This window comes from Pieris napi, chromosome 7 (assembly GCF_905475465.1).
Source record: "Pieris napi chromosome 7, ilPieNapi1.2, whole genome shotgun sequence".
Taxonomy (NCBI): Eukaryota; Metazoa; Arthropoda; class Insecta; order Lepidoptera; family Pieridae; genus Pieris; species Pieris napi.
In genome coordinates this window covers 2,493,807-2,508,531 of record NC_062240.1, presented here as the reverse complement: position 1 = coordinate 2,508,531, position 14,725 = coordinate 2,493,807, and the positions used below count along the sequence as shown (strand labels likewise).

Below are 14,725 nucleotides of genomic sequence, written 5' to 3'. Positions count from 1 at the left end.
ACATTCTAATGTTAATGTATATTCATGTTATTCATTCATACATTAATGTTTATTCTCTAAATTGGTACTGAGCCTAACACACAATCTTAAACACACCGTTTGCAACACCGAGCGAGTGTTAATTGCGTCCATACATAGAAAAAAACAATGGTCGCTTAAAAATGCTTATAAGTCATGCTTTAATATCAAAAAAAAACAATATACATATCACAAAAAATTTGTAATTAAACTATTCGTCATTTATAAACCTAGGTTTTAAACCACGAATTGTATATTATTAAATGACTATGATCGTCTCTAGTTCTGTTAAATCTGGTCTAAATCATTCAAATTGTGTACGTTACGTGCGTGCGTACTATGTAGGAAAGATCCAATCATAACTACTTCAAAGCCAGCAAACAAGATAACAATCAATCCCACAATTGATTGTGATTGCAAGCGTATAATATAAAAATCATCTTCAAATGAAAAGTCGATGCTTCATATAAATAAAATACTTAAAAACGCCTGCGGTATTTTAGCGTTTCACTGCTGAACACAGTTTATGGAATAAAATATTGAATAAGTTTTTAAAAAGTTTTAAAAATAATGTTCACATTCTTATTTTTGTTTCTTTACTTTAGCGATTCAATGTTACATAGTTTATATTTTAAAATTTGCAGAGCAACATACTTTTATTATATTGAGAGAATAAAGTATCTTTGAACCGAAGCCTTTGGATTCAGCAGAAGGTGATATCGTCACCGTTACTTCACGTGTAACCAGGACTAACATTTAAAAATATGAATATTCGCTGTATTACATTACAGAACGAATTACGTAGTTAGCTTAGTAAGGTTAGCTAACGGTAAGTTTTTTTCTGTATTTTTTAGTGTCTATAACCATTAGTTAATGTTTAATTATGTAATCTGTAACTTGTGTTTCCTGATGAATTAAATAATCTTATATTTGTTTTTTTATTTCGTGTGTGATTTTTTTATTGGTTGTGCGTTACGGTTTCTTAGCCAATTCGACTTAAGGTCCTTCAAGAAAACAAGATGAGAGCGTACCAATTCTTGAAAGGCCAGCAACGCACTTTCGAGCCTTCTGGCAATTTGAGTGGCCATGGGCGGCGTTAAGTTAGTTACATACTTACATTACATTAAGTTAGTTTACTTAATAAAATTTTTAGTTTTGTTAGTAATTAAGTTTGGATCCTAAATTAACTTGTGTTAGTTTTTCCTTAACTACTAAACTATTATTCTTCATTCTGTACTCTGAACTCCTCTGTAGGTGAAGGCCTCCTCCAAAGATAGCCAGTCCTCTCTAGATTGGGCTTCTGGAATCCAGTTAAGGCCAGCTGTTTTTTTGATGTCGTCTTCCCAGCTAGCTACAGGTCTACCTATCTTTCTTTTTCCCATGTGGTCACCGTTTTCGTCCATCTTCTGTCACGTAGACGCGCCACATGTCCTACATTTTAGTATCCATCCCATACCTTGGTTATGTTTATAATTTTAATGTGCTTTATTTTTTGCAACTTTCTGCGTTCTATATCTCTCTGAATGCAATTATTTTTTCCTTTGTTTTTTGTTGAATTTCCATGTTTGGAAAGCATCGCATCATATTACATAAAACAAAAATTTTTGGTTGAAGTAAGGACAGCAGTGTTTTTTTTTTTAAATAAATGTTATACTCACCACAAAGCCATAGAGTTGGTAATTTTCCGTTATGCTTCAATAATTGTTGTAGTTACTTGAGAATCGAAATTAGCTGATATGTTAAGTGTAGTATTACTTATTTGCATCGTACATTAGATCAAATTACCGATATATTGAATGCATGTTTCGCTAAAGAGCAATCAGCATTAAATTACAAAATTCTATTCATTACATTTAAGCGACTCAGCTAGTAATTACAGCAAATATGTTGGACTGTCGTTGTTACTTAGGTTGGTCAAGTAAACAAAATCTCCCTTATTATAAAATAAAGTTCACCGGCGGCGTCTTTTAAATCCCAATAAACTTATTACCGAACGGTCTTTGTTCGATATCGTACATCAAAACGTAGTGTAATTCCCGAGGTAGGCTTAAGTATACAGTTCTTTATGATTTTATGTATATTGACTGAAATATAACGTTTATTGTTGAAGCGATCGTTGATTTTTTTGTCTTAATACACGATCCACGTGGGTCGAAGTAAAAACTCAGCGTTTGAATTAAATTTAGTATTTAGATTCTACTTTCGTATGCTGTATGTTATGAGGCTAAATGAGGTAGGCCTTGACTTTTGCTCCATCAGCGCACGGTCGATTTTCAGTGCTCCTCAATTTAGGTTAGGTTTTTACATTTTAAATTGTGAATTAAAAGAAAAAAAGTGTTAATAAATAAATAAATTATATCAGTCTGATTATAACATATGAATTTCAGTATTATTATTATTTTATAGGGGGCTCATCTGATGTTAAGTGATACCGCCCATGGATAATCACATTGCGAGAAGGCTCGCATGTGCGTTGCCGGACTTTTAAGAACGTCCTTTTCTTCGTCCGTCGTCGTCCAACGACCCAACCGTCCTAAGGTTTCACATAGTGGTGGTGCGCGGCAAAAACTGCCTTAAGAAACACTCAGTTCTGGAACGACGGACGTCGCGGTGATACGGATGGTATTTCGTATTCTCTCTTGACGTCCGATGATGAAACTCAGCTGCATGTATTAATCCGGGCAACTCCTCTAAACCCTCTCCATAGTAGAAGATCCAGAGATACCCCACTAATTTGTGTCAAAAATCTTAAGAGGATATAATAGAAAAAAAGGATTTCAATTAGAAGCAATTAAAAGTCAATTATTATAGTTGATCGTTTCCTCCTCAGTTGGAATAATTATACGCAATTTTATTTAATTTTTTTCATTGAAATCAATTATTAAAATCATTGGATTATATAATATTAATTACGTAGTACGCTCGATTGCGCAATTCAATATTTATAACACATATATGTATAAAAACGTCGCTGTTTTATATTATTGATTATTTATTTATCAGGGAACACACTGTGTGTTTATGTAGCCCTATACACACACAGCCGCATTTCACTCAATTTTTTCATGCGTCCAGTCTTTCCAAAACATTTTTTTTATACTACCTTTACAAAGTACATACTTTTTAATCGATTTTTTCTGGTAATGGCAGGGAACTTTTTTCCTTATAACAGGAAGCAAACAGGCAGGAGGCTCACCTGATGTTAAGTAATACCACCGCTGACGGACACCCACTTTGCCAGAGGGCTCGCAAGTGCGTTGCTGGCCATTTAAGAATTAGTACGTTATTTTCTTGAAGGAATTGGTTCGGAAATACTTGAATGGGCTGCTGCTTCTTGAAGATATCTGAAGATAAATTTAATAACTAATACTTCAATGATAAATGAATACAACTGTACTCTAACGCCTAATGGGAAGGATAATAGAAATAACAAATTGAACAATATTCTAAACAAAGATACTCGTATAAATTAATTATGGTAATTTGGCAAGATTGTATTTTATTGATTTTTTATTATTCATAATTCAGGAAAAACAAAGAGTTTCAAGGTTTATTTTAATATAAAGGTCGGCCACGCATCTGAAATATAATACGATCACGTTCATTACAGAACCACTAGTTTATATTTGTAGAGATCAGCCCTGCGATTCTGTAACTCACTTCACGAACTCACACAGCGGTTTTCGCATCGGCAGTCGCTCTCAAATCAGTCGTGAAGCAGTCATTTTATGATTTGGCATTCTGATAAACAATAAAGTACAAGCTCCCACCTTTTCTGTTTCTCCCGGCTGTTTACTCATATGTTAACAAAAAAACACATACCTGCGATTCTTCTTTTATTAAATTAGGTAGACGTTTGGTCACAATTCTACTTGATGTGAAGTTAAATGCGTATTTTAGAGCAAGCCTGTCAAGGAGCCTATTTAGTATTTATCCGCTTAAAAGAGCTCATGTTATTTTCCCAGACAGATCACATCGCATCGTGAATAGTCGTCACAAATAGATGACACATACAGATGCGGCGCGGAATGTCTTTGAAGAGGGGGTGATTGGTTTTAAAAAAAAAAAGAATATGTGCCCATACGTCATTGGAACTGTTACGATTAAACACTAGTTAAATGTACATACATTATAAAAATAAGAATAAGAATTTAGCATATTATCTGTCAGGCGTACCTATCCGAGATGGACACCACAGACAACGGACCTTTCCGTCAATATTCTAACAGTTTTGGAGCCAGCAGGCATCGCTAGGGACAATGGCAATTTATCAATTTTTAATAATAATCATTATTATTACTATGTACTCATAGGTTAAGAATATTGTTAATGCTGTATATTTCGAAACAGATATTAAATTATATAATTATTATGTAGTTCAACTATCATGTTGCTATATAGTGTTATTCAGGCTTATTATAATATTATTTTTATATGTGTTTAATTCTAGTGGTATTCGCAGTACGACCGGTTTGTAGGAATCAGAGCAACTAACCGATAACAATTTTCAAGTTTCTATCATACTAACATATAATATGATACCGAACACTATATTGATGTATAAAAGAAGTAACAAATATGATTTGGAAGATCTTGTAACATTTGTTATTTGATAATTTTATGGTTAACTTGTTACAAACTAAACTTTATTACCTACACATATTTGTTGAATACTGAATTCTGTGGTAACATTGTGCTAAACGCAACAAAATCGGGTAAATTTTTCCAATCACGGCTCAACCTCACCTGCTGTTTTACAGCTCCAAAATTTTTTCTATCGTTCTTTACGACTTGTATATAGTAAATATTAAGGAGGCGTATGCTAGCCATACCCCTTTAAAAAAAAATACGATAACTTAACCCACTCTAATGTAATTCACTAGGACAATATCATTTACACCATGCATATAATATTATCAGTTTTTTTTAATTTTTTGAAATAAAAAAAGTTAGGTTAGGTTAAAGCCAAAATGGTGTACATTCTTCCATTAATTTCACAAATTATGTTTTAATTAATTTATATGGGGTAAAAGAGCACCACCACATTATTGCATGGTACACCATTGCTGATTGATGAAAATATGTAGAAAAAAATTTGGAGCCGTAGTTCGATAAATTTACCCAAAATTGAACAACCAGACTGTGTAAATACACCTTTATTTAATATAGCAAGAGACAAAAAAAGACAGCAATCGGATATTACAAATTAGATAAAAACTAATGGAATTTTTCATTTATCCACTACTACCTAGATAATTGCTGAACATGGCAATGATCTTAATATTCCCATATATGGTAGACTCAGAACTAGAAATACTGTTAAGTGATGTTACGTATATAAAAATAAATTCAACTTCTCATATTGTTTTATTTCGTATTTTATATAGGACAATATGGACCATGTATTGGTGGCCGTATGTTCTACGCCTAGAACTAAGGTTAACTTCGAAGATGGCTTTGGTATGGGATGCTACTTGTGTGTACACGTTAGCCCCGTCTCACCTCCCTCGGGCAAGCAATAAAAGCTGGGCGGCCACAGAGCAGGCGGAAAATTATAAGAGTCCTTCCTCCAACGATTTTGTTCCCTTTGGATTAGGGACTCTTGGGCCGTGGTCTTCAAGTGCACAGGTGCTAATTAAAGATTTAAGTTGGCACCTAGTAGAGAGTATCGGTGACCCCAGAGCTGGTACTTCCCTTGCTTGATGAATATGTATGGCAATACAGCGAGGAAATGATTCGTTAAAGGTACACTGCCACAGGGACCAAACTTTTTAAATTTGTTTAATTTTCTTTTTAAATGTTTTAAATTATTTCTTTGTAGGTTAAGACAATAACTAAATGCTGTAATAATAAATAAATACTGTCATGTATAGTTGATTGTTATTTTTAGGTTTTAATAAACGTTATATATTATCAATAGACCACAAGCCCATGAACAAAAAATACCTGTGAAATGACCCAACCTGAATTACGCTTAGAAGGCTGTTAGTATATCTGAAAATAGCTCTGAGCACTATGCCGTCATTTCTAAACGGTACATGTGAGTACGTGAGTGAATGGACTTTCTCAGGTACAATGGGGGAATTTCGACTAATTATTAATGTACGGCTTTGTTATAAGTGTATAGATGATTAAAAATAAATGTCGAAAAACCTAGTGCCGTACAAAAGTGATGGTGCCGGAAGTCGGTGCAAATTTTTAATTCGACGACAGTTGCAGAAGCAATATAGGTCATTTATTACTGTACGGCATTTGTGTGATTCCTTTTGGACACATATACAGATACTTTACCCGTAAACGCCGTACATATTCCCAGCGAAGCGGTCGAAAGCCAAGGGTCGCAACATATGTCTGATTAGCATATAGATGATGATGATATGAAACAACATAAAATTAAATGATCTTGAGAGTACTTCACAAATAGATAACATTTTCCAGCATGCCGTACATTTTTTGTGGAACACATAGGTGTATGGGGTAAATTACTTTCCTCAGAAAAGAGTCATTTTCCGGTGACTTTTATCTGTACGGCAATAACACAGGTTATTAATACTTTAGACAATCTTCAATTAAAGATAAATGCCGTACACTTTCGATAGTCCGCTACCACCCCCTACCAATACAGAGCGTCCCAAAGTTATGGGAAATGAAGGGAAAGTACCTTAAATATCGTAGATAGGGTATTTTACTAAAAGAAGACTTTATGTTATTTTTAAAAGTTATTAATTCTGCATTCAAAGATTTTTTAAAAATTACTTGCCTCGTCTGGGAATCGAACCGACTTAAATGTAAAAAAAACACCCCTACTTTTATGATGCCAATCGAAAGAATGGCCAAAAACTAATAACTCTTCTTAAGTAACATAGTATTTTAAAAGAAAGGAACAGCGTGAATATATCTTTTTAATCAAATTAAAAACATTATCTATCGTATTCGGCCTAAAAAAATCCCCTACGAGTCTGTTACTTTAGAAAAGTTATTAGGTTTTGGCCATTCTTTCGATTGGGATCATAAAAGTAGGGGTGTTTTTTTTTTAATTTAAGCCGGTTCGATTTCCAGACGAGGCAAGTAGTTTTTAAAAAATCTTTGAATGCAGAATTACTAACTTTTAAAAATAACATAAAGTCTTCTTTTAGTAAAATACCCTATCTGCGATATTTAAGGTACTTTCCCTTCATGTCTCATAACTTTGGGACGCCCTGTATTATATTTTTATTTTTGTTAAAAATATTTTTCCTTTACCTCTCTCTGCTGGTACGATAAGGCTGTAAATATACTTTACAGCCTTATGGTAGTATACTCAGATATGTACAGTTATTAATGAACTTAAGGGACACCTCAAACGTCGTCGAAGTTTTTATCAGCTGTAAAGAATAATCTGGAGTAAAATGTACGGCATCTGGTTTTTTTTGTTTATTTATATTTGTTACATATAAAATAACAATAATCTTTGAAAATATTACTCCCCATATTACTCTAGGAGCATTTGAAAAGTCATCTAAATTTCGGAAATTTCATATATTTTTTATCATAATATTTTTATTTGTTACCATTTATAATGAACGGCTATAATGTACAACGGTAATATTTAGTAACATTATGTAAAAAAACAAGTTGCCGTACATTATTCTCTGATCTTACAGCAGTAAGAACTTGGTAAATCCTGAAATTTCGATAAATATTTAATTACACAAATATTAACTATAATATTTGGCCGGCATAATTATAAAACATTATTGTCCGTGTTAAATAATATTTTGAACATGTTGCCGTACATTTTACAATTACCTTAGGGTATATGGGTGTAGGGGTAGGGTTCCGACCCTTGGCTTTCGACCGCTCCGCTGGAAATATGTACGGCGTTAACGGGTAAAGTATCTGTATATGTATCCAAAAGGAATCACACAAATGCCGTACAGTAATAAATGACCTATATTGCTTCTGCAACTGTCGTCGAATTAAAAATTTGCACCGACTTCCGGCACCATCACTTTTGTACGGCACTAGGTTTTTCGACATTTATTTTTAATCATCTATACACTTATAAAGCCGTACATTAATAATTAGTCGAAATTCCCCCATTGTACCTGAGAAAGTCCATTCACTCACGTACTCACATGTACCGCTCAGAAATGACGGCATAGTGCTCAGAGCTATTTTCAGATATTGTACTAACAGCATTCTAAGCGTAATTCAGGTTGGGTCATTTCACAGGTATTTTTTGTTCATGGGCTTGTGGTCTACAAGTGACATAAAAAGGTTAACTTAGAAAGCGATACATTAATTGAAATTGGTTGATACATTTAACTTATGTTACGGTTACGTTTATTCAGAAACGAGATTTAGTTCGCACTACCTTCCGTGTGTCAAACTCGATTTAAATTAGATCATGGGCCGCATTAATGCTAAAAACTCTACTACGACGGACTGGACGGAAGAGACAAAATTTCAACATACACAAAACAGGAGCGTATGTTTAAAAACACTTTTATTCTAGATAAATTGTTGAGCTTCAGCGTACGACTCTCATTCCTGAGGTAGTAGGTTCGATCCTTGCCTGTGTCGACTGTCTGCCTATGTGTGCATTTAACATTCGCCCGAACGGTGAAGGAAAATATCGTGAGGAAACCGGCTTACCTTAGACCCAAAGAGTCACCGTGCGTCAAGCACAGGAGGCTGTTCACCTACTTGCCTATTAGATTAACAAATGATCATGAAACAGATACAGACATCTGATGCCCAGACCTAAAAACTCGACGTCCGCCTCCGAACCTCTGGAACCGCTGGAACCAGCTGCCCACTGAAGTATTTCCGAACCAATTCGACTTAGGGTCCTCCAAGAAAAGAGCGTACCAATTCTTAAAAGGCCGGCACGCACTCGCTAGCCCTCTGGCATTGATCACTTAACATCAGGTGAGCCCCCTGCCCCCTGTTCTATAAAAAAAAAGATTTATTTTAATTTTATTATTCTAGATTATTTGTTCTAGATTTTCATAAGTTATCTGACGACATTTAAGAGAATATGATAACAGTCACCTATAAGATAACTGATGATAATGTTTACGAGTTATATATCATTGAAAGTCTGATTATTATTGCGCGATGGGAATGTCGACTCCGAATTGAAATTTAAAGTCAGTGTTGTTGTGACTCGCGTGTGAGGTAGTACGTCTTCAGACATGGGTCAATTAAATGTAGACGAAGATACCGGTGAAGTGACCACGGAATTGGTTTTTTATGTGAATGGAAAAAAGGTTGGTTTTAATTTTAATATTTATTATTAAATATATATTGCGCAATCAGTTTTAAATGTTATCTCAACAAGTTTCTGATGTGTTTCGACAGTAGAATATAATTAGCATTTTGATGGGAAGTATAGAATTCTGATATCTAGGCTCTTAACTTCAACCAATCCGTCCCCTTACGATATAAATACGTATTGTCATTAATTGAAAAAAAAACCTATACTTTTGTCTAATGTTTTTTTTAAAGTATTTTTTTTTTCATAATTATTAATATGTTTTAATCTCATTTTTTACTTATATGTATTGTGTATAATTATTAGTATTATAACTAGTAGGAATACTTAAAACCAGTTAAATAGGAGGTTTGGACACAGTGAAATAATAACGTGAGACGTAACAAGTCAAACAAGATTTCGACTCCCTGTTTCACAAATACCAATTGGTAGACACTCGATGCTCTATTTGACTACATTTTACGACGTAAATTGTCTATTGTAGTTAGGAGAATTCATAATATTTCTAGAATAAAAAGTATTGCCTTATTTCCCGTCCCTGCAACGACTTTTGTTCAAAAATTACAAACACTGTACTGTCGTAATGTATTAAAGAGATTTTTGTCTAAAGTTTTAATAGTAGGGATATTATGAACTATGTCGTATAATCTTGCTACAATGTTAGTAATGTGGACTTATAGCCCTGATAGTTTGACCTTATAGTCAACCTAATGGTTTGTTTATGACAGTTTTATCTACAAGTATGATTACGTATTTACTTTAATTAATGTTGTAAACGCAATTGATAATAATTGGTAGATGTTTTGTAAAAACGTTTGGTTATTAGATAGGTAAGTATACAGCCGGCCGTTATCGCGAACCTAAATAACCATAGTAACAAATATTCCCCAGCATTAAGAAATGTTATAAATTTTCGTATTCAAATATAAAATGTCAAGAGAACACGATAAACATATTGACCCACACGAAGACTACTTAGGATAATACATAAATTATTTTTAGATAAGAACTGTATTATTAAATCAGTTCATGAGATAGTATTGTCTTTCATTAACATAACTTATGTTCATTTGAATAAAACACTATTTTGACCGGATTGAAGTTATGTATTATTATAAATTTACAACTATTTAACATAATTTTAAATTTATCCGACGTTTCGTTGTAAATTTATAATAATACATAACTTCAATCCGGTCAAAATAGTGTTTTATTCAGTTCATGAAAGTTTTATTGAGGTTAATAAGTATTACACGAGACTTGAATTCCTAATATATTTTCTGAACAATTAAAAATGTAATTTTGCTTCAGCATGCATTTATTATGTTAAACTTAATTTAACAAAGCATTTATAATCGTCGGCATAATAGTTATCATCAGAAGGTTTTCCACTCAAAAGTACCAGCAACAAAAGGTTACCTGCTCAAACTAATAGCCAAGAATTAAATATATATATGTACCCTACCTATATACATACCTTATTTAGTCGAAGTTTTGTTATTAATCGGTGATTAAATTAGCGGTGTGAGGCCTTAATAACAGTTCTGCTTTACGCACCGTTTAATGTTATTAAAACACAAAAAATGCTGTGGAAAAATTGGTAATCGATTACATATTTCGAGGTAATGGATGAATTACAAGCATGAGTTACATATTCTATACCGGTAAATATATCGAAGTTTATAAAATGCCATTTTTTGTCTTATTATGGGTTACTTTATTTCTTTGTTTAAGTAATTCGACAATAATAATAATAGTAATAAAGCCTTTTATTTCCAGAAAAGTGATACATAATATACTTGATTAGGGTAAACAATTAGGTGTGGGTATGTAGTGTCATTTTATATTGTCTCGCAAATCGGCGTGCCTTTTGGCACAGGCCTCCTCCAGCTCTCTCCATTGTGTTCTATCCTCTGCGACTCTGGTCCAATAAGGTCCCAAAGTCAGGGTGATGTCGTCTTTCCAGCGTGATTTCGGGCGTCCCTGGCGTCTAGTCCCGTCTCTTGGGTACCATAGAGTCACTTGTTTGCTCCACTTGTTTGCTTTGCATCTTAGCATATGTCCTGTCCAGATCTATATCTATTTTAAGTGATCTATATGCGTTAGTATATCCTTGACTTGGTTTTCTGCATTATCTTCGTACTTCTGATTATTATATATATATTGAATTCGACAATAGCCAAGGTTATTGTTGACCGGTTTCTTACACGCTGTCAATACAGCTTTATGTTGTTGACAGAGAATAGATAGATATAAGATAGAAATCATTCTTAATATTGGTTCAGTAGTTTTCCCAGCACTTTTTCATTGAAAGAACTCGTTTGTCTCTTTCAGTCAAACTGTGTTTACTTTTGTTAAAACGGTGCAGTGCTGCGGTTAAATTTAATTGTGGCTACGTCTGTCCAGTTCTGATAAAAAGTTCATATAAAATTTAATTAGATCAAATCTGAATGTATCATATTGTATTCTATGTAGTTATAAAAGGCCTGTTATAAATATACGGCCGCAATCTTACTTCTGGCACTGGATGAGGCTCGCTAGTACATTGGTAAATACCAGTTCTATCGATTTTTATGTCCGAAATGAATTTATTATTATTGAAAATTACTGTATGCAGAGAAATTGCGTGTAAGGTTACGTCCTTATTGAGTTCCATCTAATAGTAGGGTTGCGAACTATTTCTGTGACGTTTATCTATATTTAAAAATGTGATCTCCTTATAGTGCCAGCTCCTTGCGAAGATTGGCGTATAGGCGATCATCATGGCTAGTTTAATTTTAAATGCCGCGCTTCTATACTTGGTGCTTTGACCAAACCATTGTCTTAGGTTTTTCAACCAAGACGTGCGTGTTGTCCAGGTCTCCTTCTACCTACCCCTTTGCCTTGTATGATAAGGAGCTCGTACATTTTATTATATTAATTTTAAATTATAATTTAATAACAATAGTTTCAAACTTGTATTATAGAAGTGTGTCTACCCGAAGGGTTGTTATGACTCCCTTTATGTCGCTGTCTTCTTTACAAAAGGTTATGTTCGTTCTCACACAGTTGTTTCCTCTTCTCTTTTGTCGACCGGCTTAGTTAATAGCATAGACAATTAAACGTGCAAAAACATCGAAGGGAATTAGCACTAGTTAGCCCGGCCTTGCTTAAACTGTTACCGTGCCTCCATAGCGAGCAGACGGGGCTTTTTTACCTCACAGACCCTGAACCTCCACGCGTCACTTTAACAAGTTGCCCCTGCGCAGGGTATGTAAATTGATTTCCCAACAATACAAAAAAGGCAGCCTCGCTTATCCACATTTGGTACAGATATTTGTTTCGTGAAAAGGTTAATCTTCTATTTCGAAATAAAGCGGCAACCCTTGCGGTATTAACGCGACACCTTACCAAACCAGTATTCTATAATGAGACAAGTGCGGAAGAAGCACTGAGGTTTATCGTGAGGCCAAGGGCCAATTATTAATTCATATAGAGCAATAGCGAACCGTTCACGATTTCATTTTAAGATTTTACATCATGCAGACAGAAACAGTTTCTATACAAATTGTAGGCACGTGTTGATTTGTGCAATTATGTTATATAAAAGATATTTTTGACCTACTTGAGTGAAACCGAAGTATGTAATTCGATAGTTAAAAGCTAAAAAAAGACAGAAAATATTATTATTATTAATTTTTAACTCCGTAGTGGAACATAGCCAAGTTTTTTATATTATAATAATATTACGTAAATCGCAAAACCACATCATAGCATTAAATGATTGTCTTATTGTCATGTGCGATTGGTTTTTATTCTACTAGAGACTAATGAAGAAATGGGGGTATTATTTTTTAAGATAGTAGTTGAAAATAGCAAAGTTTTTATATTACCTAGATCGCATTAAAACAATAAATTATTGTCTAATACCTACCGTACCCATAAACGTGCGATTAGTTTTTATTAATTAAATGTGGTCTATCCACTTTTTATTAAAGTAATAATTATACATTTTGCATCATGTTTAGTAGCACTTCATTGGTGTGCATGTTTGCCGCTAATTAATTGTATCCTATAATCGCTTTTGCTTTGAAATAGTAAATTTCAATTAATTACTAATTAAGTGGGTGAACTTTTACGAATTACGAGACCTGTTAACTTAGTTGTCGGTAATGGATTGGAAAGTATCAAATATGATAACCTTATTATGTTATCATTAGCGTACGGCATAATAATGCAATGGAAAAGTCTGATGAAATATGTTGCATCATTAAGGTCCTTCAAGAAAAGAGCGTACCAATTCCTAAAAGGACACGCACTTGCGAGCCCTCTGGTATTGAGGGTGTCCATGGGCGGCGGTATCACTTAACGTCAGGTGGGCCTCCTGCCCGTTTGCCCCCTGTTCTATAAAAAGAATCACGTTCAAAATTGTAGCCCCATTTAAAATAATACGCCAGATTAGATTTTGTTTGAAATTGTAAAATGAGCCATTTTATGGTGATATTCAGAGACTTTCATATGGGAGACATAGTTCGCAGTAGGTCCCGTTGTTGAATCTCACCCTTTGAGTCGAGATTTACCGCTAAGTATGACTCTTATATGTCAAATCTCATACTGGACCCTAGGCTTAATAGTCGGTTAGTTTTGAAACATAAGATTATCAACAAAAGCGTAAACTTATGCTTCATTGCAGAGTCAATGCAGCCTAATTAAAACGTTATTAAATTAAGATTTCAGAATAGCTTTCTACTATGTCTGTCAAAGCAAGACTGATTACTTCTTACTTATTTTCGATTTTTTTTATTAGATATTATTCGTTTAAGCACATGGACAAAATGCAATTCGATTGATATATAGATACTAACTGAAAGATCGTACCGGTGACCCCAGAGCTGGTGCTTTCCTCGCTAACGAATAAGTATCGCAATACAGCGAGGAAATGCTGCCAGCATTAAAGGTCTGCCACAAGGATCAAACTTTTTAAATTTATTTTAGTTTTCTGTTAACCAATTATTAATTATTATCTATAATAGATATTATTATAATTCCGTGAATTTAATAAAGTTTATAAAGTAGCAATGTTGTTATATGTCGATTTTATAAGATTAACCCAATAATTATTCTAATTCAACAGGTAGTTGAACCGAATCCAGATCCAGAATGGACGCTTCTATGGTATTTAAGAAAAAAGTTACGCCTGACTGGCACAAAATTAGGCTGCGCGGAAGGTGGGTGCGGAGCTTGCACTGTCATGATCTCCAAGTATCAATGGAAGGAAAAGAAAGTCGTGTATCCTTTTTCATTTAAAACTGAGAAGTTTTGAGTTGGACATGTTTAATTGATACCAATAATCAAGATCAATTGGATTCAAATTATTTTTAGAAAACAAACTTAAAGTTATAATTTTGTAGGTAATATTTTATCGCGAATGGCGAAAAGCTTAGTTTGGACAACATTGAACTATTTGGA

The 14,725-nt window shown here is 33.9% G+C and overlaps 1 protein-coding gene across 1 annotated transcript in view; it reads left to right on the top strand.

Moving 5' to 3' along the window:
- Positions 1 to 9,122: 9,122 nt before the first annotated feature.
- LOC125051052 (xanthine dehydrogenase) overlaps positions 9,123 to 14,725 on the top strand; it is a 10,963-nt gene continuing 5,360 nt past the window's right edge. Inside the window, exons 1-2 of the mRNA XM_047651184.1 lie at positions 9,123 to 9,272; positions 14,391 to 14,545. Of these exons, the coding sequence (XP_047507140.1) occupies positions 9,198 to 9,272; positions 14,391 to 14,545 (230 nt within the window). The 5' untranslated portion in view covers positions 9,123 to 9,197. The remainder of the gene's footprint in view (positions 9,273 to 14,390; positions 14,546 to 14,725) is intronic.